Below are 26,574 nucleotides of genomic sequence, written 5' to 3'. Positions count from 1 at the left end.
TTATTTATTATTATTACCTATATTATTCTTTTTCTACTTCTTCTTCTTATTATTATTATTAATATTATTATTATTATTAATATTCAGTTGTACTCTACTACCATGATGATCTCTGTCTAGCTGAAGCCACACATTTTCATATTTATTCATATGCAAATGGCATTACCCAAGTCCATCATTTCAACGAACATTTGCAAACTGCGTCTCAAACTTCTACGCTTGTAACTGCACCAGTAGAGCTGTAGTTAGAAGCATAGTTGCTGGTTGTGTTCCAGTTATCCCCCACTGTAAGCCCGGACAGGTTGATTGAACTTAAAAAATTTATGGAAACCCGCTGCCCTAAAAAATCTAATTTTATCTCGTTGAAAAAACAACACTTTTTAAGTTTATTGTACTTAAGATTTCAAATGCATTTAATTAAATATTTAGTTGACTGAAATAAAGGTTTTTAGTACAACAATATTTAAATCTTAGGTACAATAAACCTAAAAAGTATTGTTTTTTCAACAAGACGAAATTAGCTTTTTTAGGGCAGCGAGTTTCCATAAATTTTTTAAGTTCAATCAACCTGTATAAACTTAAAACATAAAATCTTGACCTGAATGTTATGACAGAAATAATTTTAACCTTAGCTATTCACAATAAATGATTTAATGAAAATACCCCTAATTACAAACAAGGACAAAGAATAAAAATTTACTTTACAGTTTATTTAAAATCATTTAGAAATATCACTCCGAAACAAGTGACAAAACTAGAAAATGCCTTGTATAACAATTAGTCAATATTTATTGTTATAAATCTTATTAAAACACTTGTTTAAAATATTTTAATACATTTTTACAAACATATCCAAAAAATAAACAACCACAGGATGTTATTACATTGTAACATTATGGAATATTTACACTTGCCAAACACTAAAGCATAGTTTTAATTTTTTTATCTCACAGTTAGGACAGCAAGCCTGAAGGAACATGCCTTTTCTGTACCAGTTTACATGACAAGTTGATTTTTAACAGCCAGAATCTTACCCTTCAGCATCTTCTTACCCAAACTTGTTGAATAAAAAGAAGAGTATTGTCCATGCATTTCGTGTAGCCTAGGTGCAGTGCATAGGTTGATCCAAAAAGACACTTGGCCTGGGGTATATTGTCTATATTGTCCATTACAACATTTCCCTCCAAGATGATTCCCAGAGAATGGGTGGAGGTGGAAGGACAGGGGTTGCAGAGCCAAATCTGTCCAGTGAATCCTCTCTTTGACCTGAAGATCTGAATCAGCTGTGGGCAGTGATGATCAAGAGACCAATATAATTCTTGCTTAATATACACACTATCTGGTTGAACTCTTGATACACCTGTAGTAGTAAAACACAAAAAAGTTTATTAACATCAGAGAAATGTCAAAATTAAACAACTGTCAAATTAGCATGTTATCATGTTTATCAATACTGTACTCATTTCATTACAAATACATTCCTGATATATGCATGGAAATGGCTGGCTTTTTGCATAGCTCCCATGTTTAAATCTGCAATGTTTTAATAAGTACCATCTTTTGTCACAAGCAAATGAGCAATACTTACATTTTCATCTCATCCTGGTTGGCCTTGCTTTGATCTTTCTGCAATCTACAGTTACAAAAATATACATTAGATTACTAGCTGACAAAACACATTTACATAATTTGATCTGTTATCTCCAAATTTCCCACAAACAGCTATTGTTAATCAAAAGAATTAGAGAGCTACAGTTAATTATTTAGCTTTCATTCTAATTAACTGAAAATTCACTTGCTAAGACTGATGAGCACGAGGTTGCATATCTTTAAAAACTGCCAACTAACATGAATTCGTATTTCCGAAGGGGCAAATCTCAATGTATTCTAGTCAGTTAATACTTTACTTACAAGAAAGAAAAAAAAACGTTAAAAACAGCTCAGGTTATGTTATGCTAAACATCTGACGACACATAACCACCACTAAAAAAATAATCAGTTTACTCAAAAGATAACGCGGATGACTCATCGAATACAGCATCAATATTAAACTTTATACGTGACGACCTCATAAAGCATGTTTTCACGTACAGTAACTGTAACGAATTATATAGATGAAATGCGGCGGCCGTGATCGGTTATACGTGGCATAAATGAATACGCTAACACAGGCAAAACTTACATTAACTTTTTTTTACATAATATATAATCTATCAGGATCCTATTACGTACGTCTTTGCACTTTTCACGTCTTAGAACTGTTAATAAATGTGGCAATGGCGGTTGCGATTGACCGGAACAATAACATGATCCTAACGTCAGACACAGCTTAATCTTACATGTGGTTTTCTTGCTAACGGTTACATACTTTGTTTATTAAAGTAAAACAATGTGGACTGTTTGAGACAAAAGTATGAAATCGTACTCACAGTGATCAGCAGCCATTAGAAAATGCGCGCTCACGCTGTATTCACCAGTGACGTCAGTCCAAAGACAAAGAGCCAATCACATTTCCCCTTGCACATCACTCCTTTACCAATAGACTAAAATAAGCTTTGTTAAGTACATTCAATTTAAACATTCCAGTAGAATCAAAAATATCATGCAAATCGTACAATAAACTAAACAAAATGGATAACTAAGCAAAAAAGTTGGTTTTTATGTTTATTGAATCTAAGTATTTTGAATTAATACAACTTTAGGGATAACAGTGCCCCCTATGCCCTATTCCTTTCAAACATTCCACTTAAAAATGTTTAAAAAAACATTAAAGTCATCTCTCTTATGTGTAATTTGCTTTCAAAGTATTTTATACAGTTCAGTTTTAGCAATCTTGACAATAGCATTCCCTTTATAGAGGCGCAGCCGTGTTTGTGAAGAAAGCATAGGTCACCTATGGACAGTGGAATCTACATTATGTCTACAAAGCTTGTAAAAAAGAAAAAAATATAGGGTATGTTCGTTCATTCATTAATTTTCTAATTTTCGCCTTAACCCTTCTATTAATCTGGGGTCGCCACAGTGGAATGAACCGCCAACTTATCCAGCATATGTTTTACTCAGTGGATGCCCTTCCAGCTCCAACCCACCACTGGGAAACATGGATACACACAACCATACTCATTCACACACATGCACTACAGACACTTTAGCTTACCCAATTCACCTATACCACATGATTTTGGGCTTGTGTGGGAAACCTACACCATCATGGCTAGAACATTCAAAGTATACACAGAAATGCCAACTGACCCAGCCACGGCTCAAACCAGCGACTCTCTTGCTGTGAGGCGATTTTGCTACCCACTGCGCCACCGTTCTGCCGTATAGGGTATGTTAAGGGTTTTAATTTATAGTAGCCTAGGCTATTTATTAGGAAAGGTATATGTACTGTATATGACATGGTTTGTAACATTTAAAAACAAAACAATAGATTACTTAAAAAATAAGTGGGATATGTTTTTTTTATTTCTTAATAAATAGCTTATAAATTAAAACCATTAACACGATGACTTACATATGAGATTAGAATACGTGTAAGATTTTTGTAAGTGATTTTATGTTTTAGTATAGAATATGCAATGTTCATAATATTTGTAAAGGAAACATAGTAATTTTATGTGCCTCATATATGCTGTTTATTATCATTAATAGCTAATATACTAGCTAATTAAACAAATTAATTATTAATAAACATTATGTGCTGTGATTTGTGAATCGTCTCCACATCACCAGCGTCACGCCCCTACAAGCACAAACTTTTGCGGTGTGTAAATACTGTCAATTAGAGTAGCTGTCAGCCATATCAGTTTGTGCCTGAATCCGACAGAAAATCCCACAGAAGACACAGCTCATGCGTGATCTCTAAAATAACATCTGACAAGTGTCTTTCACGTATTCTGCTTTCACATATTTTTGCGAGTTTGTTATTTGAGATGTAGAGTGATGTTTTGTAAATAAATTTCAGGAGGAGCACGCACAGAAGTGTCAGTATCGAATACGTCATTGACAGTTTTTCTATTATTAAATCAGTTTTTGAACAAACCCCTACTGTATATATACACCAAAGTTGTCTTACTGGGGGGGTTGGCGTTCTAGGGCTGGGCTAGGTACTTTGCTCGAATCTCAACTCCTCTTTGTTTCCTTATAAGGGGAATAACTCGAGTTGGGGTGTCTCCCTGAGCTTTGAGCCCTCTCCCCGGACAGCACGCCAAATACGCCTTATACTTAAACGATTGCAAGTGTGAACTCGTGAAATGCAAGGAAAACGGACGCATAGAAAGACGCTGCAGCGCTTATGAAGATTGTGGGTGTTTACAGCGGTTTCACTGATAAATATGAAGTTGTAGCTAAATTGTTAATGGTGCCAAACAGCATTTCCCATTGTTTACATCCTTGTTTATGTCCTTGCTACCAAATACCGTTAACGCTAGAAACTTTGCATGTTATTGATCAATTTTAACAAATAAAATACTCCCAGGTTGTGGCTCACAATCAACAGCTTCTGCTCTTATGGTTGGAGCTGCTACTTTAAGGAGTTTTTAGTCAAATCCAGTACTGAACTGGGATTGATTCTGGAAGCTCTCCTTTGTCAAATGCTAGCTATATATTTTTTATAATTATCTGGAACATAATGAAAATTAAACTGTAAGCACTTCTCTCTTTGTGTCGTGTCCTTTGGAAGCCCAAATACAGAAACAGAATGAGCTCTGTGGAAATAGCAGCATTTGGAGGGCATTTTAGCTTTCTCTGCTATATCATTACAGTGCCTCTGGCCATGGCCCTTTCGCTGTGCAAGGTGTATTCATGAGGTGAATGAATGTAACCTGAAGCGTTTGGGATCTCACTAGCCCAAACGTATTTTTTTTGTTGACCTAAAACTTCATTTGCTGTAGGCTTTGCTAAGCTAACTCTGTAAAAGGCAATTTCTCCCTTTGCGTTGAACTGTGAGCATATTACATTCAGAGATGTTGTTTATGTTCAAAATATGATATCGTTGTCAAAGAGCTTAGAATGACCAAGAGGCGACACACAATAGAACGTTCCACTGCAACAGCAGCACCCAGCAACAGCCCCGGATTCCACCATTTTGGAGTGAAAGTGATCGGCTGTCCATTGGATCTCATTACTGTTGCGATGGCAACAGTAAAAAAGCACATTAAAGCCAAGATACAACCTGAAAGACGACAATACAACATTTATTATAATCATCAGCACTTTTAATAGTTTATTTTACAGGCTCATAATATGCTGTTGTTCTATTGGAGTTTTCATTCCAAAATGGCCGCCGCGCCCTCTAGTGGCTGTTTCCCAAATTACACTAGAGTGTCGCCTCTTGGTCATTCTAAGCTCTAGTAGATTGAGATTAAATAGATACATAGTTGCTGCTAAATACTGAATTAATGATTTACTTAAATGATTTAATATTGATGTCAAAGGTTTGCTGTTCTTTTTTTACCAGACATAATCATAATCAATCTGTTATTACATTTTTTTACATTATATTATTACTATTTTTATTAATATTTACATTAAACATTTTACATAAGATACTAAATATTACAAACTGCAGTTCCATAGAATTGGTATGTATTTCTAAAAATCATTTATATTCATCAAAAAGTAAAATAAGTCAATCACTTAATCTTTTTTCTGGCATTTTTGCAGTATTATGTGATACTACTTATTACAATAAACTGTTATTTTATGCATATCATAACATTCACTCTTTATTTATTTATAAATTGTTTGGAATACATGCCTCTTCTGATTATTGATTAATTAATTCTGATTCTGATTAATTCATTAAAGCTATCTGTTGGGCATTCGCAGATGCCCAGCGTTTTGTAATATATAACACATCAACTTAATGGTCCACCAGGCCTTCAGTAACAAAGATTTGTAAGATTTTAAAAATGACATTCAGTAGATCATATACACCTTGCAATAAATATATCTTTAGTACACACAGACAGTAAAAACTTTTTGTTTGCGCACTGCATCAGTGTTGACACAAAAAAAAGCAGATGGACTGGTGCTTATCAGATTCTGCTAGAACAAAGCTGTGAAACACAAAAGCATTATGTTACTCCTACTGTATTTTATTACCTTATTCAGATGAAGCGTCTATCTATGGGAATCTGACAGTGTGAGGGACTGTTATTATGGCCTGGCTTTCTGTAATTTGCATATCAATTCTTGTGGTGTCTTGCAATTCTAGATGGATAATAGCAGGATACATGAGATCATGACAGTTAATTTTATTATCTCATAACACCGCAGTAGTCATTGCTTCTTTGAAACAAATTCCATTACAAAACAATGAGTTCCTCCTTTTAAAAGTAATATCTTACAAACGTTACATATTAAAAGTTACTAAATGTGTTAGTAACTTATTAAGGGAAGTGATGCCTACTGTTACTTTTTGAATCTTGCATGGGCTTGCTGATAATACAGTTGAAGTCAGAATTATTAGCCTCCCTGTTTATTTTTTCCCCAATTTCTGTTTAACAGAGAGATTTTTTTAACACATTTCTGAACATAATAGTTTTAATAACTCATTTTTAATAACGGATTTCTTTTATCTTTGCCATGATGACGGTAAATAATATTTTACTAGATATTTTTCAAGACACTTCTATACAGCTTAAAGTGACTTTTAAATGCTTAACTAGGTTAATTAGGTTAAAATATAAAATATATAGCTTAATAATTTTTAATAATATTTTAATAATATAGGCTAAAAATTTTGACTTTAAAAATTTGTTAAAAAAAATTAAAAACTGCTTTTATTATAGCCGAAATAAAACAAATAAGACTTTCTCAAGAAGAAAAAATATCAGACATACGGTGAAAATTTCCTTGCTTTGTTAAACATAATTTGGGAAATATTTAAAAAAGAACAAAAAATTCAAAGTGGGTCTAATAATTCTGACTTCAACTGTATATGTTCTATTTTTGTTTATTGTTATAATAATATTTTTATTATTATTCCTTTTTTATCAGTGTTTTGTCCTGCCATTTTGTTTATTATCTGTGTATTCGCTGCCATTCTGTTCCACTGCCACAAAAAAAATAAAAATAAAATTTTGGTATGCGTAAACATACCTGGCAATAAAACTCATTGGGATTCTGATTCTGATTAAACACAGTTCCCATAAGGAATATTTTGGCAGAGCTTGAGCTTCCAAACTAATTTAAAGTTTACCACTGTAAGATTTTATGGCCATGTGAACATAAATTAAAGCAAGTGCCTATGACTTGATATTTACTGCAGTGATAAATATTTATATATCTTGTCTTGTTATAAGTTTAACAGTTCTTATATAACCCTAACTCTTTTAACCCTAACTGTTTTTTCCAAGTTGGAAGATGTCACATGAAAGAATTCTATTTTAAATAATTACTAATTCAAATTAAAAAAAGAAATTCTAGTAACATCTTTTAGCCATACTATAGTAAATTGTGTTTACTAATATATATATATATATATATATATATATATATATATATATGTGTGTGTGTGTGTGTGTGTGTGTGTGTGTGTGTGTGTGTGTGTGTGTGTGTGTGTGTGTGAGCAAAGTCACATGAGTAGCAGTGCGATATGGCTGTATATCTGCACTGCTGGGAGGCATGCATTGGGTCAAGGCCGTAGGCCGAGTGCCTTAGTGCCCTAGCAGTGCCGACATACAGCCATATCACACTGCTACTCGTGTGATATTGCTTTTATACAACAGTTTGACAGCATAATCAAGTATATAAAAAGGAAAATTAAACACAGAGTCTCAAAAACCCTTTGCATGAGGAACTAATTTCTTGCGCCATTCACATCTGCAGCTGAAACAACAGAAACCGTTGCTAATTCACCTAAGTCACTTTAGAACTAGTATTTGAATGATTCTCTAGCGTAATGTCTAAAGTGATGACAAAACAGGTGATTTTGCTCACATTATTAGATTATAAAGCTGAACGGCATGAAATGCCATCAGTCTACAGAGATTTCCAAGTATTTCTCTGTTGCAATCAGGACTTAACAAATCAGGTGTCCAAACTCGGTACTGGAGGGCTGGTGTCCTGCAGATTTTTAGCTCCAAGTTGCCTTAACACACCTGCAAGGGTGTTTTTAGAAAGCCCAGCAAGAGCTTGATTAGCTAGCCCAGGTGTGTCTGATTGGGGTTGTAGCTAAACTTTGCAGAACACCAGCCCTCCAGGACCGAGTTTGGACATGCCTTACCTAAAGCAAAGCAAACACTATTAGATATGGTATAAATACAGCGCTACAAAATACAAGAGAGCGATCAACTTAGAATGTCACCTACCTGTTCCATAATCATTTATTCAGCCGTAGTTTAAAATTTGATGGCCACCTAAGTGCTGAATCTCTGAAATTGTGCAAACATTTTCAAATAGGCACTATTCCTTATAATAAACTTCATAGTTGTAATCTAAACAACTACATTCTCACCTCAAAAGTACCTTAAGTTGTTCAACAGCTGCAATATTTGTCAAACTGTAATTGAACTGTAGTGAGTTTATTCCTCTGCTTGTCACTCTGTGTGGGCGGAGTAATACGCAAAGGGTGAAGTCCCTGTCTACGATTCGCAAAGAGAAACAGCGAATAACATTACTTTTCCAGGGTTGCATAACCGTGATAGGCCATCATATGCTCTAGGGCACAGGTGTCAAACTCAGTTCCAAAAGGGCCGCAGCTCTGCACAGTTTAGTTCCAACCCTAATCAAACACACCTGATCAAACTAATTGAGTCCTTCAGGCTTGTTTGAAACCTACAGGTAAGTGTGTTGGAGCACGGTTGGAACTAAAATGTGCAGGGTTTAGGCCCTCCAGGAATTAAGTTTGTCACCCCTGCTCTAGGGTATTTGCATCGAGCGATCTAACTGGCATCTGTTTGATGATTTAAAGATCACTCAAAGTTCTTGTGAATCTTTGACGCTGACATAGGAACAATAACATTTTAAAAATCACTTTAAATAATCCGAATACAGTTTTAGTGAAAATCGATTTGGTTTGAACGCGGAAAATGTCTCGAAAAACACTGCCGATAAACGCAAACGAAAAGTGTACCGGAGTGTATGAGCCTTTACTGCATTAAAAAGTAGACACTTCAAGCTTTCTTTGGATATATGTCTCATGTCTGTGTGTTCGTTTTTGCAGAGTTTCGGTTTATTTTATTGATGCATTTCAAAAAACAATTTGCTGAGAGACAAAATAAAGAACTTGCACACTGTTTATTTTCCTTTGTTTACAAAAGCCCACATTTTGTTGTTATTGTGAGTGTACACAAAAAGTAGACACCTAACACATTCGAATGGTGTATAACAGTTATTTCTGTGATTAAAATCAATTTGTGAGTATTCTTAAGCATGGTTTATACTTCTGCGTCAAGTGATCGTCGTGACCCATGGCGCATGCAATGCGTGTAGCTGTGCATTCATACTTCTGCACGCTGTTTCTGTTGCTCTGCAATGACACTTTCGAAATGCCAGCATGATCTCACAAGGAAACGTAAGCATTTTACGTTTTGGCAGTTTAGAGGCTGATTCGTACAAATTCGTACGAGTTCAGTCGTACGAAATTGTAAGATTTTAAAAAGAAGGTGTGGGACCTAGCCCCACCCCTAAATCCAACCGTCATTGGGGGATGAGCAAATCGTTCTAAAATGTACAAATTAGATCGTATGAATTCGTATAAATTAGCCACTAAATGAACAAGTTACGAATTGCCGGGAGAGTGTGTTGGAAATGCTAGTTGGCAGTGAGGTGTTTCTCTGTCGAGTTTCTTCGCTGGTGTTTTGTTTTTTTCTGAACACTTCTTTAGTGTACAGTGGTTCGAACTCACTCATTTTGAGGCAAGAACCAGCCGACGTGCAAGAAGTTTAACTATGAGGTAAACACAAAACAAAACTTTCCATCTGGAGCTCCTTCACGGACTCCACACTGGTAAACAAATCGCTCCATCGGGATTGCGCGGCTCTCAGTCACGTCCACACTTGTCAGCGCTACAGAGCTGACCAATCACAGAGTTTGGGCTTTGTGTCGTTGCGACATGTTGTTACATTTTTTGAGAGTAGCGTGTCAGCGTCGCCGACGGCGAGGGCTATGCATCCACACGTAGGCCGTGCCGTAGTATACATGTGCGCTTGATGCAGAAGTATAAATCAACCTTTAGTGTCTTTTTCACCCGGCATGACCTGGCATCCTTGGAGGCTTAATAAAACACAAACTGAGTGAGTGAATAAGTATTCAGTATGATAATGTACGCATAAAACGTCTGTCCACTCTGTGATCATATATGCAAAGGGAAGTTATTCCAAGAAAAAATTCTAATGAATCGATTTTCTCCATGTGTCACCTTATTCAAGATATTTAGTGATTTTTTCTATTTTTCTGTTTTTTGCAGGATTGTTACAGCACTGGCCTGGCTCTCAATGCACAAACCCCTCCTCCGCCCGACCCCAGTGCCCCCTCACGCTGCTATGCCCCTCGCCCCATCCCCAGAGCACATCCAGAGAAAGGACTGCCTGTCCCAGTAGGAATGCCTGTTCGGGCCTGGCACCTGCCTTTGCCCACGGCTGCTCCCACACCTTTCGCCATTCCACCCCCCCACCACCTCTCGCAGGCTGCTCCATCATGAACGATGAGGTCATCAGCACTAACGCACTGGCCTGGCTGGTCTGCTCAGGAGTGTCCATCCTGGCCAATGCCTGGGGGATCCTGAGCGTGAGCGCGAAACAGAAGAAGTGGAAGCCCCTCGAGTTCCTCATATGCACACTGGCTGGCACGCACATTCTCAATATGGGCATCCCCATCACCATGTACTGCGTCATTCAGCTTCGCAGGCAACATTCCAACTATGAGTGGAACGAAGGACTCTGCAAAGTCTTTGTCTCCACCTTCTACACCCTTACCCTGGTCACCTGCTTTTCAGTCACTTCCTTGTCCTACCACCGCATGTGGATGGTCCGCTGGCCTGTCAACTATAGGTAAGAGTAAGACACTTGAGTTAACCTTCATTGACATATAAAAATATAGTGGGAAATGGTTATATATATATATATATATATATATATATATATATATATATATATATATATATATATATATATATAAAAAAAAATGTATTAATGGCTCGTTCCAGAATTGCCAAAAGTTGATTTGTTTTTATTAAACTGGAATGACATTCAAATAATATATATGATTGGTAGTAAACCGAATCCATTATTAGTGTAAAGTAATGCAAAATGATTTTGATTTTGTTACTAATAGTTGTCTCAGCAGGGTTTTTTCACACCTCTAATGTGAAAAATGTCAGGAAAGTGAGTGAGTCCAGCTTTGTTTAGGTGGGAGTGTCGAATGTTTAAAGGCTGATTTATACTTCTGCGTCAAACGCCGGCGTATGCTACAGCGCAGACGCACATCCCTTCGCCGTGGCCGTCGTCGTCACTGACGTGGACCTCTCAAAAATGACGAGTCTGGGCGGGACAGAGAGCCGCGCGAATGGCGTGAGCTGGACGCGAGTCCAATGGAGCGATTGTTTACAAGTGTGGAGTCCCGTGAAGGAGCTCCGGATGGAAAGTTTTGTTTTGTGTTTACCTCATAGTTAAAATTGTTGCACGTCCGCCAGTTCCTGCCTCAAAATGAGCGAGTTTGAGCTACTTGTACATCCAGGAAGTGTTCAGGAAAAGCAAAACAGCAGAGAAGAAACTCGACACAGAGGAACATTTACACCTCAGATCAACGGAGACAGCGCGCAGAAGTATAAATGCACAGCTACGCGCGTTGCATGTACTGTGGGTCACGCCGGTCACTTGATGCAGAAGTATAAACCAGGCTTAAAGAGGGAAAGGTAGAGCTGTAATCAGGCCATAAATGTTAGAGCCGATAGGGCCCGAGCCCGACAGATTTCAGCCTGAGCCTAACAAGTACATTTAGATAGCTTTTTAAATCCACCAATATGTTTATAGCCCGACATTATTCAAATGTGCACATGCACACAGCTCTTTTGCCTTTTTTCATAAATGAGTCGTTTATATGTGTTTTAACATAATTTATTAGTAACAAACTAGAGCTGCACAATTAATCATTAAAAGATCGCGATCTCGATTCGACCCCCTAGACGAGGGGTCACTAATCCTGGTCCTGGATGGCCGGTGTCCCTGCAGGGTTTAGCTCCAACTTGCCTCAACACACCTGCCTGGATGTTTCAAGTATACCTAGTAAGACCTTGATTAGCTTGTTCAGGTGTGTTTGATTAGGGTTGGAGCTAAAATCTGCAGGACACCGGCCCTCCAGGAACAAGTTTGGTGACCACTGCCCTAGACGATCTTAATCCAGCATTTCTACGATTCTGCCATTCATATTTTTAAATTCAGGAGAGAAGAAAAGGCGGCTGCACGAGTCTTTTCATTGTTTCACAAACGTTGCTCAGTGACATGGACACCCCCAAATGATGTTGAATGAGTCACATACTGTATTTCTAAGGTATAATTCACCTAAAAATGTCATTTTTTGTCTTCATATAATGATGTTTTCGCGATCGGGAAATCACACGTTACGTGAACTGTTATCACAGAGAGGGCGTCTACTTTAGTGAACAGAACCTGCATATGTTGCGAGTAACAGGTAATACAGTTGTAAGTAATATTCTGTTTGTGGCACAGAGTGATCGTTTGGGAGCCGTGCGCGTAGTATGAACCGCACTTAGCAGTCAAAATGAAACCGAAAGTGTGCACTTAATTTAAATAATTATATCGCATTTTATGTTATGATTACGACAAGCATTTGATATGTTTTTCCTTTCATAGCGAACCCACAGTTGTGCATGAAAATAAATGTTTACAATGTCAGTGTAACTGCTCTAGCCTATATATTGTTGAATATAATCTTATAATGGCAAATGTCTGATTTACCAGTGAATAAAATAGTCTAATATGACAGATTGCAAGCATATATCTCAAACATAATAATTCAACATCAGAATTATTATAAGTAGAATAGAATTATTTATAGAAACCAGTAGACCTACACATAATATTATTATTGAGGTTGTGCCATATGTTTGTTTCTGCCATAGCCTACCTTTATTTTACATCTACAGAATCGTGAGAAAATCGTGATCTTTATTTTAAGCAAACAAAATTGTGATTCTCATTTTAGCCAAAATCGTGCAGCTCTATAACAAACGTAGGCTATAGGCCATTTGGAAGTTGGAACAAAGAAATAAAATAAGTCCTCTGTAACATCGTAACATCTCAGTACTCTAAATAGGCTTGGGTACATACACTTAGCCTTTAAATTGGCCAGCACACCAATAAAAATAAGCCTTCCCTAACAAATTAAATTAAAATAAATTATGATGGGTATTTGGCAATAACGAGATTAAGATAAAGGCTCTGCAGGATTTGTTTCGCTACTTCTCTTCACAATCTGGCGTTAAGGCAAAGGTGAAGCTGAATAATAAAATAATAATGTCAACATTAGCCTGTATACTCTGACTGCATTATGATTTTAAGGTTTAATTCATTCATTCATTTTCTTTTCGGCCTAGTCCCTCTATTAATCTGGGGTCACCACAGCGGAATGAACCGCCAACTTATCCAGCATATGTTTTTACACAGCCGATGCCCTTCCAGCCGCAACTCATCACTGGGAAACAATCACACACATACATTATGGACACATTAGCTTACCCAATTCACCTGTACCGCATGTCTTTGGACTTGTGGGGGAAACCGGAGCACCCGGAGGAAACCCACGCGAACACGGGGAGAACATGCAAACTCCACACAGAAATGCCAACTGACCCAGCCGAGGCTCGAACCCACACCACCGGCACGCCTCTTTTTTGGATTTTTTTTACTGTGTAAATGGCAATATTTTTCATTTTATGGGTGATTTATCCCTTTCATAGTATTAACCAACTGACAAAATAACGCAAAAACAACCAATATTCACTTTTTTGTGAAATATATGTGTCTTAATTGTGTTTTTAGCAGTGTGGAACACATATATGACTGTCAAACTCTCAAAAAAAATGTGTTTTGGTGTTTTGTGACCCTTTAAGTTAACATTTTCCAAACAAAACGTCCCTAAAAACACACAAACATGTTTAGATGACTTTGTATTATTATTCAAACCTATTTTAATATAGGTTTTGTTGTATCTTGAAGACATTAAATGTACCCACAATTCTAGAATCACCAATTTTTTTTTTTTTTTTGTGAAAGATGAAAAATATGTAATTAATGGGTACTGAATGAAAATGAAAAGTTGAACTGAATATTATCTTGGTGCTGAATGAATATTCCAGTCTAAGCACTAAATAGTTAAATACTTGCAGTGGACGATTTTTATTGGTTGTTTCATTTGACGCCATGGAAATAAACCTATAACAAACATGAAATATCATTTAAATATTGAAATTAAATCTTCAGTATGCTGGATTATATGGTTTTTGACATTTAGTTTCTAATGTCTGTCAGTATGGCTTAAACTCAGGCGTTTATAAATACATGGAGAGACAAAAAGTCATCTAGGGACACGTCCCAGGGCGTCTCATGCCTATGCATGTGGACATCTAAAGGTGCCCAAGCCAGCAAAACCAAAAACATTATATGGACATTCCTTCAAGATGTGTATTTCTCATTCAGAAGGGAATGATGTTATTAAATAATAGATGTTTTAAATGATATATTAATATATATTTGGATTATTATGTGTCTTTATTTACTTTAAACGATTTCCCCCTCCAGGCCACTGTTAACTGCAAATTTTCTTCGAGCAAATGTGGCTTTGTTTTCTAGAAGGAAAAATATGAATCTCTATTCCACATATTAGTATGTTAACATTTATCATGAAAGCATGTATATATACTCACTGGCCACTTTATTAGGTACTCCGTACTAGTACAAGGTTGGACCCCCTTTTGCCTTTAGAACGACCTTAATCCATTGTGCCTTAATCCTCTGTGGCAAAGTAACAAGGTACTGGAAATATTCCTCAGAGAATTTGGTCCATATTGACATGATAGCATTACATTGTTGCTGCAGATTTATCAGCTGCACATCCATGATGTGAATCTTTCGTTCCACCACATCTCAAAGGTGCTCTATTGGATTGAAAACTGGTGACTGTGGAGGCCATTTGAGTACAGTGAACTCATTGTCATGTTCAAGAAACCAGTCTTCAGCGTTATCCTGCTGAAAGTAGCCATCAGAAGATGGGTACACTGTGGTCATAAAGGGATGGACATAGCAACAATACTCAGGTAGGCTGTGGCGTTGCTCAATTGGTACTAAATGGCACAAAGTGGGCCAAGAAAATATCCCCCATACCATTACACCACCACCAACACCCTAAACCATTGATACAAATCAGGATGAATCCATGCTTTCATGGTGTTGATGGCAAATTCTGACCCTACCATGTGAATGTCGCAGCACAAATAGAGACTCAACAGACCAGACAACGTTTTCCTATCTTTTATTGTTTAATTTTGGTGAGCCTGTGCGAATTGTAGTCTCAATTTTCTGTTCTACGCTGACAGGAGTGGCACCTGGTGTGGTCTTCTGCTGCTTTAGCCTGTTCGCTTCTAGGTTGGACGTGTTCTGCATTTAAAGATGCTCTTCTGCATACCTTGGTTGTAACGAGTGGTTATTTGAGTTAGTATTGCTTTTCTATCAGCTCCAACCAGTCTGGCCATTCTCCTCTGACCTCTGGCATCAACAAGGGATTTGCGGCCACAGAACTGCCGCTCACTGGATAATTTCTCTTTTCTCTTTCTCTGAGATGGTTGTGCGTGAAAATACCAGTAGCTAAGAGGTTTCTGAAATACTCAGACTAGCCTTTCTGGCAGCAACAAGCCATGCCACGTTCAAAGTTAGGATATCCAGATCTGATCACGTGATCAGAAATTGAACCCAGTCATTCAGTTTCAGACTCAATCAGACAACCTCCCAATCAGGACTCGCATATATATGAATAATAATATAATTCTCATTATTTTTTAAACACAGAGTAAGACCTCTTTCTTGACTTCACTCAGAGACAGCAACACATAGGGCATGACATCACTTTGTTGCAGAGACGCTATTGGTTAAATGCTGGCAAAGTAGAACACGGAAGTTTGAAGAGAAAAGCGCGAATATGTCTGTGGTCTTGAGGTATTGTAAAGTTGATGACAACAACATTGCCATAGGAAGGTGTATGATATGTAAACTCGGGATTGCAAGAGGTGGAAAGGAAAAGGCTACATTTAACAACAAACCTGATAAGGCACCTCAAAAACCGACACTCAACACAATAGAGAACGTTTACCCAGGCGACCCAACCGAAGACAAGTCAGCTCTATCTCCAGGAGTATAAGGAGGAGAGAAAAAAAATGCCCCCTGAGGCACCGGACATCACATCCAAGATTGCACAAATTATTTCATATGCTTCTGGAGCACGTAGAACCTCTATTTGAAATTTTTTTTTATGTATTATAGAAGTATTAGTTCTGGTTTTGGTATCGGTAGATACTCAAAATCAAATGATTTTGACTCTGACTCGAGGGTAAATAAACCTGATCGTTATATCAGTAGTTCAAAGTCACTTAAATCACCTTTCTTTCCTATTCTGATGCTCGGTTTGAACTGCAGCAGATTGTCTTGACCATGTCTACATGTCTAAATGCACTGAGTTGCTGCCATGTGATTGACTGATTAGAAATTTGCGTTAAAATGCAGTTGGTGAGTGTATTGTCCATTTTCTGCACCTGCTTTGTCAGCTTTTTACATTTTCCACCTCACTAGTACTCCCAAACATTGATTTAAGTGTACTCTCGTCATTGCAATTAATGCAAAGTTAGCGAAGCATTAGCAAACACTCTTAAAAAGCCTTTATCTGCAAATACTCCTGTAGTGCTTTGTGATGTGAGAGTGTTTGAGAACAGGACCGGCATACATAATAAAAAGATCTCTGATGTCTTTCCAAACAACAGAGGACTGAGATAAAGCATCTATGATTAAAGGAGAAATGACCTAAAATTGAATCATCGCCCAGATAGCTCCAAAAATGAACTGACTGTCTGTCTAGCAAATGCATCTGAAAGTCTATGCAGTGGCGCAGTGGGTAGCACTTTCGCCCCACAGCAAGAAGGTCGCTGGGTCGCTGGTTCGAGCCTTGGCTCAGTTGGCGTTTCTGTGTGGAGTTTGCATGTTCTCCCTGCATTTCCTCCGGGTGCTCCGGTTTCCCCCACAGTACAAAGACATGCGGTACAGGTGAATTGGGTAGGCTAAATTGTCCGTAGTGTGTGTGTGTGTGTGTGTGTGTGAATGACTGTGAGTGGATGTTTTACCAGAGATGGGTTGCGGCTGGAAGGGCATCCGTTGCGTAAAAACTTGCTGGACAAGTTGGCGGTTCATTCCGCAGTGGTGACCCCAGATTAATAAAGGGACTAAGCCGACAAGAAAATGAATGAATATATATATTGGTGACGTTGCAAGTGAGATTTTTTTTCAGAAGCTTAACAGTGAAACCCAACATGATTGCATCAACAAGGTGTTGTTGTTGTTTTATATAACAGATTTGACTGACATAATGAGTAAAATTCAGTAAACACAGCTGTGGACTGTATAATATCTCCCTGAAGCCAGCCATTTACACAAACTGATCAAAACCAAAGAAACCCAAAGGTAAAGAATGGCCAAAGTAGTTATGTTTACATCCATCTAAATCTGTTAAACATTATTAAACATTTAAATTATGTACAAAAAATCATTTAAAAATTAAAACAATTGAATAAAAAAAAACCTGCATTCTGTGACACAAATTTGTAAATTTATGTTGCATTTGGTTTAGTTTAGTAATGCTGAAGGCAGAATGATTTGTATACTATCATTAATCATTTGTTATGATTAATATACAATTGAAGTCAGAATTATTAGCCCCCCTCAATTATTATGGAGAGATGAAGATTGTTTCAACACATTTTTCAACATAATAGTTTTAATAACTCAAATTCTAATAACTGATTTATTTTATCTTTGCCATGATGACAGTAAATAATATTTGACTGAATATTTTTCAGACACTTCTATACAGCTTAAAGTGACATTTATAGGCTTAACTAGGTTAATAAGGTTAATTAGGCAGATTAGGGTAACTGGGCAAGTTATTGTATAACGATGGTTTGTTCTATAGACTACCGAAAAAGTGTAAAGGGGCTAATAATTTTGTCCTTAAAATGGTGTTTAAAAAATTAAAACATGCTTTTATTCTAGCCGAAATGAAACAAATAAGACTTTCTCCAGAAGAAAAAAATATTATCAGGCATACTGTGAAAATTTCTTTGCTCTGTTAAACTTCATTTGGGAAATATTTGAAAGAGAAAAAAAAAATCAAAGGGGGGCTAATAATTCTGACTTTTACTGTATATATATTATCACAAAATGAGTAACTGCTGTGAGTAACCAGCTAAATGTTTGATAAATGATTCAGAGGACGTCCCAAGGATGCACACCCTATATGTATATTTCTAGGCTTTTAACTACATTGTTTGCATAATCATAGGAAATCAGTTTGCAGTGTAACTGGTTGCCATGACAACTTTGCACACTTGCTGATCCCATTAGACATGGTATTCATGGAGTTTGTTTTCATTCACTTCACAGAGACTCCTTTATTGAGATGGGATTTTGGTTGTTTTCCTCCCCTCAAATACCTAGATATCACCTGGCTCAGTTATCCAGACAGACAAGGACTATGTCCATCTAATGATACCTTTTATTATTCATCTATACTATTCATTTCGGAATCCTTATCCATGGACAGTAAATAAATGCCTCCTTTGCTTTGAAAACAACAGATTCAGTTCAGTTCTCAGATCTGTTCTCATTACTGCATCTTGCTTTGTCATAGAAGGCTTTAAAGAGATATGATAGACCTTTTTTCACATTTTTGCCACCTCATTTTAAGGTGCTTTCAATTATCCTTTTCATCACATCATTCCATACTTCATATGCTTCATGCCTGTGAACTAAGCTTAATAGTTTAATATAAAATTGTGAATGAACTTGACTGTTGATGTCTTAAATATTAATGTCAAACAACCAACATTTCTCAAAATGGATATATTTAATTTTGCAACTAAACTCTTCATTTACAAAAAAAAAATAAAAAAAATTCAGTAGATTTGCTATGTGTAAGTTTAAAAATTTGCAGAGTTTTATAGTGTGCACTGACTCTCACAAAAGTATCTCCAGTAATTTTGTGTGATTAATAAATTTGAAATAAACTGCAAAAAAAAGTATGTAAACTTTCCTCTGATTCCTTCTTGAAACTCTTCCCTCCTAGTCACATACTGTACCTGTCTGATGGCTCATTATGCAGCTCATTATGCAGGTCTTTGTCTTCAGGTGTGACTCACTGCATAATAATGATAGTTCATGCCTTCTCGCATAAACCAATTTCACTTAAAAAGTGACTTAGAAATTTTAATTCATTATATTGTTTTCTGTGAGCAAGTTAACAAGATGATTCTTACATCATTTTGAAGCAAAAACACTAGACTACCAGATCCAGTTCTTAAAAGTCTTGTGCACAAATGTTCTCTGTGTGTTTCAAGGCCTTGTTTAAGTGACTTCAAAATTTTAGTTATTCACTAACCACGCATAAACGTTTCCTTCTCAAAAACACAAACACATACAAACATGCTGCTTAGGTATTATTGTAGCCCAACTTGTGCTGTTTAAAGTGTTATCACACTTTAGCCATTAATATGTTTTTAAGATACTGAAAACAACACAAATGTCAGTGCATGTCAAAACTTCTCCAGAGCCCCAAAACACCCTCAGACCCCAGAGGGTTAAACCTTAACCCCATGGTTTTAACTTAGAAACAGTTCATTCTTACTACCTAAATTAAACGTTATAACATATTATAGACTAAAAAGCACAATTTCATGAACGGAATAATTCTTGTAAATCCAGTTTTAAAAGATGGTGACTCTGAGGGAAAGAATACATTAGCATATATACATTTACATTAAACTTTCTATACCCATATTTACCAAGTAAATGAACAGATAAAATATTTGTTAATGATGACTGAGACTTCTGTTTCCTAAGAGTAAATTATTGAAAAAAATTACTTAGGACATGAGCTGTCTTTAAGATAATCAAATTCTTCTCATTTAATAAATGAGTGAAATATTTGGAATATAATTTTTTGTTTGTTTTCTAGACTTTAACCTTAATCTTCTTTCTGTTTTACCAGGTTGAGTAACACCAAAAAGCAGGCTGTCCATACGGTGATGGGGATCTGGATGGTGTCATTCATTCTGTCCACCTTGCCCGCTGTGGGCTGGCACGATACCACAGAGCGATTTTACACCCAAGATAACTGTCGCTTCATTGTGACTGAGATTGGCTTAGGCTTCGGTGTCTGCTTCCTGCTGCTGATCAGCGGGAGTGTGGTAATGGGTGTCATCTGCATCGGAATTGCCCTCTTTCAGACCTTTTCCATCCAGATGGGCCAAAATGTGGACAAGAACAAATTTAACGTGCCCACCATCGTAGTGGAGGATGCTCAGGGCAAGAGGCGCTCGTCAATTGATGGCTCAGAGCCCATAAAGACATCGCTGCAGATCACCTATCTGATCAGTGGAATAGTTTTCATATACGACTTTCTAACTGGATTCCCCATATTGGTGAGTTTGTTTTGATTTATAATTACATTGATGACAATAATTTCAATAATAATGCTTTCGTTAGTCATTCTTAACAACTTCTGTACATCAGACAGAGGTGGGTAGAGTATCCAAAATTAAAGGAATGGAAATATTTACTGAAGCGAAAGTAAAAGTTACAATTATTGGTTACTTGAGTAAGAGTAAAGAAGTGTCCAATTTTTTAAAAATGACTCAAGTAGTTACAGTAGTTAGTTCTTATCTGGGATGTGTTTTCCAAAACTATCGTTAGCCAACTAAGGTTGTATGTTCCGTTGTTCAGCACTTTGGTGTTTCTTAAATTCAACGTTAGAATGAAATTCCTAAACAGCGTGGCCATCTTGTGTGGTTGCAACTACACCTCTAGTGCTGTAGTTAGAAGTATTTATCCTGGCTGTGTTCTATTCTAAGTCATCGTTTGCCAACGAAGGTCGTAAGTTCTGTCGTTTAGCGAATTGGCGTTTCTTGAATCTGACGTTATAACAAAATTCCCAAACAGTGTCGCAATCTTGTGTGGTTGCAGCTACACCTCTAGAGCTGTAGTTTTCAGCATAGTTCCTGGCTGTGTTCTATTCCATGTCATCGTTGGTCAACTAAGGCAGTAAGTTCCATCATTTAGTGCTTTAGTGTTTCTTGAAGCCAATGTTCTAACAAAATCCCTAAATAGCGTCGCAATTTTGTGTGGTTGCAACTACACCTCTAGAGCTGTAGTTATAAGCATAGTTCCTGGCTGTGTTCTATTTCAAGTTATCTTTAGCCAACTAAGGCTGTAAGTTCTGTCGTTTAGTGATTTGGTGTTTCTTGAATACAACGCTATAGCAAAATTCCCAAACAGCATCGCAATCTTGTGTGGTTGCAACTTCACCTATAGAGCTGTAGTTAGAAGCATTGTTCCTGGTTGTTTTCTATTCCCAGTTATTCCTCTATGCCCTATTCCTTTCGAACATTTCAACATTTAAACTGAGAATGATTTAAAAAAATATATTAAAGTCATCAGGTGTAATTTGCTTATATACTATTTTTTTACAATTCAGTTTTAGCTATCTTCATATTGACAATTGCGTCCCTTTTGCAGTGCGTTTTGAAAACACTTATGCCATTTTGAACACATCTGTGGCTCATGATGAAAGCTATAGGTGACTTATTATTTAAAAGCAGAATCTACGTTACGTCTCCAAGGCTTGTTGAAACAAAAATATGTAGCATACATTAACGGTTTTAGTTTATAGTAAACTATTTATTAAGAAATGTGTATGTACTGTATATGACATGGGCCTGCTGGGGCTCGAATGAAAAGTTAGTGAAGGATATGGAAAAGGTGGCCTGTTGCCTGAGAATTTGTATTCACCATCGTCTGTTTGCACATATAGTATGAAAATTTTAATTGCTGTTGAACCTAGAACATTTCTACAGTTATTTGAATGTGTCACATTGTAAAAGTAGACTTTTCAAAAAAAGAAAATAAATGAATAATCAATATCCAATTTAATTATTAATTATTATTATTATTATTAAGTAAAAAATTTTACTACTGTAAATTAACTGTATTAAGTAGGATTTCTTTGTCTACTGTATATTACAACCATTAACAATTTATATGATTTATAAATGACATTAGAATACATCATAGTTAAGTGGTTTTATGTTTTTGAATAAAATATGGAATATTCTCAATAATATTTGTAAAGGAAACATAGGCCCTATATGTGCCATTTACATATATTTTAATGTGGAAAATGAGTGCATGTTCTTACTAAAACTAATATTGGACTTTTTTTAAACGCCTGTGTGCATTTAAAACAATATAATTTGCACTCAAAATAATGGGTTTTTTTCTCTAAAGAAGTTGTTCCTCCATTCCGTTTAGAGTGACATTATGGACATTTTTGCGTTATAACTAACATGGTTCAATCGATAGATCTGCGACAGAGAAACTATGGTTTCCCAGCTAACACTTATCACTACATCGATATTTTTCCAAATGATGCATCGTACTTTGACAGTTTAACCACGAGTTATGTTGTTGTTTGGGAAAGCACCTCTGATTGACATTTGCGCTCCCTTCAAAGTGCACTTCAAAACCAGTTATGCCATTTTTAATTACAGCCATGGCTCGTGACTAAAGCTATAGGTGTCCTAATATGATTTGCTATTTTTTTTTTTTTAATCTATACATTAATGGTTTTAATTTACTGTATATTATTTTAAAAATGTATCTTCACATTAGGCTATGTGACATATACAACATTTCTGTGGTGTTTTGAGTTTGTCAAAGTTGTAAAAGTAAACCTTTCAAATAATAATAATAATAATAATAATAAAAGAATAGCCTACATAAAGAATAATAGTATTAGTCTATTTTTTGGTCTAAATGTAATGAAAAAATGTTTTTAACGTCATTATTTGACCATGTGTGATTTATATATGAGATGAGCCTACGTGTTGGCTATTGTAAGTGGTTTTATGTTTTGAAATAGAATAGGGAATATTGTCATATTGTTTCAATTAAGTGTGCAATAAAAAATGCATGTTTTAACCAAAACACATATTAAATTTATTAAATAAAAATAAAACATTAAAATATGTCCGCTTGTGCATGTAAAAGAATATATTTTTTTCTTTTTTAAATGCAGAGAAGTTGTTTCTCCACCTCGTTTAAAGCATAGTTACAGAAATTTTACATTTGAATTAATGTATCTGCGACATAGCAACTATGGTTTTGGGAAACACGTGTCAATTGTACATTTAAAATGGTGCATCGTACTATGATAATATTGACATAATAATTACACAATGACATAATAATCACATAACATTGTTGTCATTTGCAATAAAATCTAAAAAAAAAAAAGATTTTTTTCAGTTTAAACTGTTTTCACAACCCAAACATGTCAGAATCTGCATTTAATCTTGCTAACAGATAATTAAAGAGTATGAATTAGATTTTTGAACTTAAGTTAATAGAATTTATATATTTGTATTATATATTATATTTAACATAATGTGTTCAAATTAGGGTTGGGCGATGTCGACCAATTTGGCATCGTACGATATCTAATGTGAAACTTCGTGATGGACGATGGCATGATCGTCGTAGGCGGTGGTGAATTAATTATTTATGAATTTTTAATGAATTCATAACAAATTAATTATTTGTAGGCTACCGTTTCAACTACTTCACCCGCATTGTCTTTGTTTTACCCATAAACAAATCATAAATAAATAGATAATTGCACACAAATTACCACCTGTCAATCAATTTTTCCGCATGAGGTTGTTCTGTAAAAAAGGTGCACAACCAACAGTAATTGAGGTTTTCACTAAAATCACTAAGTACAAATGTGAAAGTCAAAGACTGAAGCAGTGTACTGATGCTATGACACGTTACCTGATAGATTCAAAAGACCGAAGACTCGTTAAATAGAGACAAGATTAATTAAATATTATGTTTAACAACTATATGAGAAGCGATCCAGCGGTACATCTTTGATAAACTGTCCGAGGTGCACTGCTCTCTTGAGCTCAGACGAGTGCATGACCGTGTGTGTGGCTGTGTGTGTGGTCACGTGATGTGCGTTTTCAGCGGACAGAGAGCTGTTTAGAAATGCTAGGTAAAACACGGTGTGTATGTGGATCATTTTTGTTCTAAAATGGCATTTAAAAACTAAGTATTAGTGTAAACGGGGGCTAACTGTGTATTTTTTGCGAGCGGGTTTGCGACAGGGGCGGGGCAGAAGATCGGCGATGCAGGCTCAGCATCGTGTTGTCTATTGGCCATTGGCGATGGATGATGGCATCTTCTATAGGCTCAAGCCTAGATCAAATGTTTTCAAATATTGAATTTTAAAATATGTTTTAATGCTAAACGTGGTATATTAATATGTGCTGGGCAGTTCTTTTAGAAAAGGATTTTATTACATGAAACATTAGTATTAAAATAAAAGATAATACTGTTTTTATTTTGTAGGTATTAGTGCTGCATGATTAATCATATTGCAATCGCGATGTCAGCCTATGCGATTACATTACAGCAAATCTTGCAATTAAATTAAATAAACAAATGCATTTGTGGACGTAACAAGACATTCATTCTAAGTCTCGTGTAACGCGTGTGCTTATGGTCACGTGACTTTCGTTGCGCAGTGTGGAGACGGGAGAAAATGGATACAGAACAGACCGACACTGAACTTGTGCCCAGGAAAAATGCTACCTCTGTTATTTGGCTACTGAACAAAACTAAAATTGCTACATCACGTGGCAACACGACAAATTTATATCAGCACATGAAGACAGAGATAAAAGCCAAGAGTAGTAATGTAAAAATATTTTTAAAAATGGGTATTTGTATTATTTATCTGTACGTTTGACTTAATTTTTAAAGTTTGAGTTAATTTAACATAATTTAATTCAGTAATGTAAAGATGTTACTGTTATTTAATTTTGTACAATTTAGTTTTAACTTGAAAATAACATTGTTCATTTCTAGTTGTTGCTAGATTGCACTGTATACTGTATCTCAGTTGAAAAATAAAAATTTCAGCATTATTAGTAATCTGTGTATGCATTTTTCTTGATAACAAGCAAGTTGAGTCATACCACTTGTTTATCGCATCGCAATCGTAAATCGCAATTTTGACCTTAATAAATCGCAGTGTAGGTATGTTCCTAAACTTTTGTGAGGTGTCCAAATATTTGTATAAATTAAAAACGTCAACTCATTTAGTTTTGTGGAAAATGGGTATGAAAATGTGCAGATGTTAAGAATAAACGTATAAAATGAAAATTTATATATGTAGGGTTCGATAAATGTTTCTCATTGTAAATGTAATTCGTTACTACCCACCTCTGATATCAGATTATAAACAACATAAGAAGTATGATTGGTGGTTTGTTGTGTTCTGATCACAATGCTTTTTTAGACAAGACTGGCTTGTGTTTGGTATGGGTTTTTTTTTTTGTTGAATGCTCTTGGTCGCCAGTAGTTTTGAATGCACAGATTTTCTTACTTTGTTTTACTTATCATTTGTGATTATATGGTCGATTAAATTTTATTTGTAATTAACACTGTTTCCCTCAGTGTCCAAGTCATGCACATCATTCATGACCCGCTATAGCATTGTGTTAAAGGTGCAGTAGGCGATTGTCTTCAGAAGCATTTTTTGTTGTGCTGGTTGAAAGTCTCTTCACACTCTAATAGTAATGATTACAGTAAATGATTTAAATGTATTTATATGTATTTTTATATTTTGGGTAAGGCATATAGCAAAAAAAAATGTTTATCTAATTAAATAGAGTCGGGCCGACATGTCTTATAATTCCGATAAGTAGCCCAATCTGTCTGTCAGCAAATGCAGAGTTGAACAACTGCGCAGCCGTTTGTACGCAGCTCCGCCGACCACCGTGCGTTCACAAGAGAGAGCACGAGCACGTGATCGGTAAAACATGCTGGATCAAAACTTTTTAGAGTTACCTTTGCACGCTGGAGAAAGGATGACACCATGTCTGAAGGATTTCTCTTAGACCGGTAATGTTCTGTTTTAAAACTGTTTTAGCTTCACGCAAAGCTGATGTAACGTTAGATGTTGTTGTTACAAATGGGTTATATCTTCACAGAAGTGTTGTTCAGCCACTAAAATCTTTCAATGAAAGATTGATAAGACTATTTCAGTTTAATAAGGGACCTTTTACAGCATCGATGATGTAGATTTGAATTAGTTTAACAACAAAACACAAGTAAACCGCGCTATTCCACCTAGTCTCTCCCTATATCGTTTACCATGCAACTCTAAATATTCACTCTGAAATAGCATGTCAGTTTGGCTTGCACGCCGCCTGACAAGCACTAGTAGCTT

The 26,574-nt window shown here is 36.1% G+C and overlaps 1 protein-coding gene and 1 long non-coding RNA gene across 8 annotated transcripts in view; one reads left to right on the top strand and one right to left on the bottom strand.

Moving 5' to 3' along the window:
• The window catches only part of gpr153 (G protein-coupled receptor 153), a 93,035-nt gene that overhangs the window by 34,959 nt on the left and 31,502 nt on the right, over nucleotides 1–26,574 (top strand). For all 7 annotated transcript variants that reach the window (XR_012384751.1, XM_068223222.2, XM_068223221.2 and 4 more), the window contains exons 2-3: nucleotides 10,418–11,000; nucleotides 20,272–20,704. Coding sequence is in view for 6 of the 7 variants with exons in the window: in XM_068223222.2 (XP_068079323.1) it covers nucleotides 10,648–11,000; nucleotides 20,272–20,704 (786 nt within the window). In the remaining variant the exon portion in view is untranslated. The remainder of the gene's footprint in view (nucleotides 1–10,417; nucleotides 11,001–20,271; nucleotides 20,705–26,574) is intronic.
• LOC110440021 (uncharacterized) lies at nucleotides 1,249–2,484 on the bottom strand. The gene is made up of 3 exons (XR_002459433.3): nucleotides 2,430–2,484; nucleotides 1,589–1,633; nucleotides 1,249–1,360 (listed from the first exon to the last, which is right to left on the bottom strand). It is a non-coding gene; the product is annotated as an uncharacterized lncRNA (long non-coding RNA).

Source organism: Danio rerio, chromosome 8, assembly GCF_049306965.1.
Source record: "Danio rerio strain Tuebingen ecotype United States chromosome 8, GRCz12tu, whole genome shotgun sequence".
Classification (NCBI taxonomy): Eukaryota; Metazoa; Chordata; class Actinopteri; order Cypriniformes; family Danionidae; genus Danio; species Danio rerio.
The sequence above is the reverse complement of the archived record's forward strand: the minus strand, read 5'-3'. Positions and strand labels throughout refer to the sequence as shown.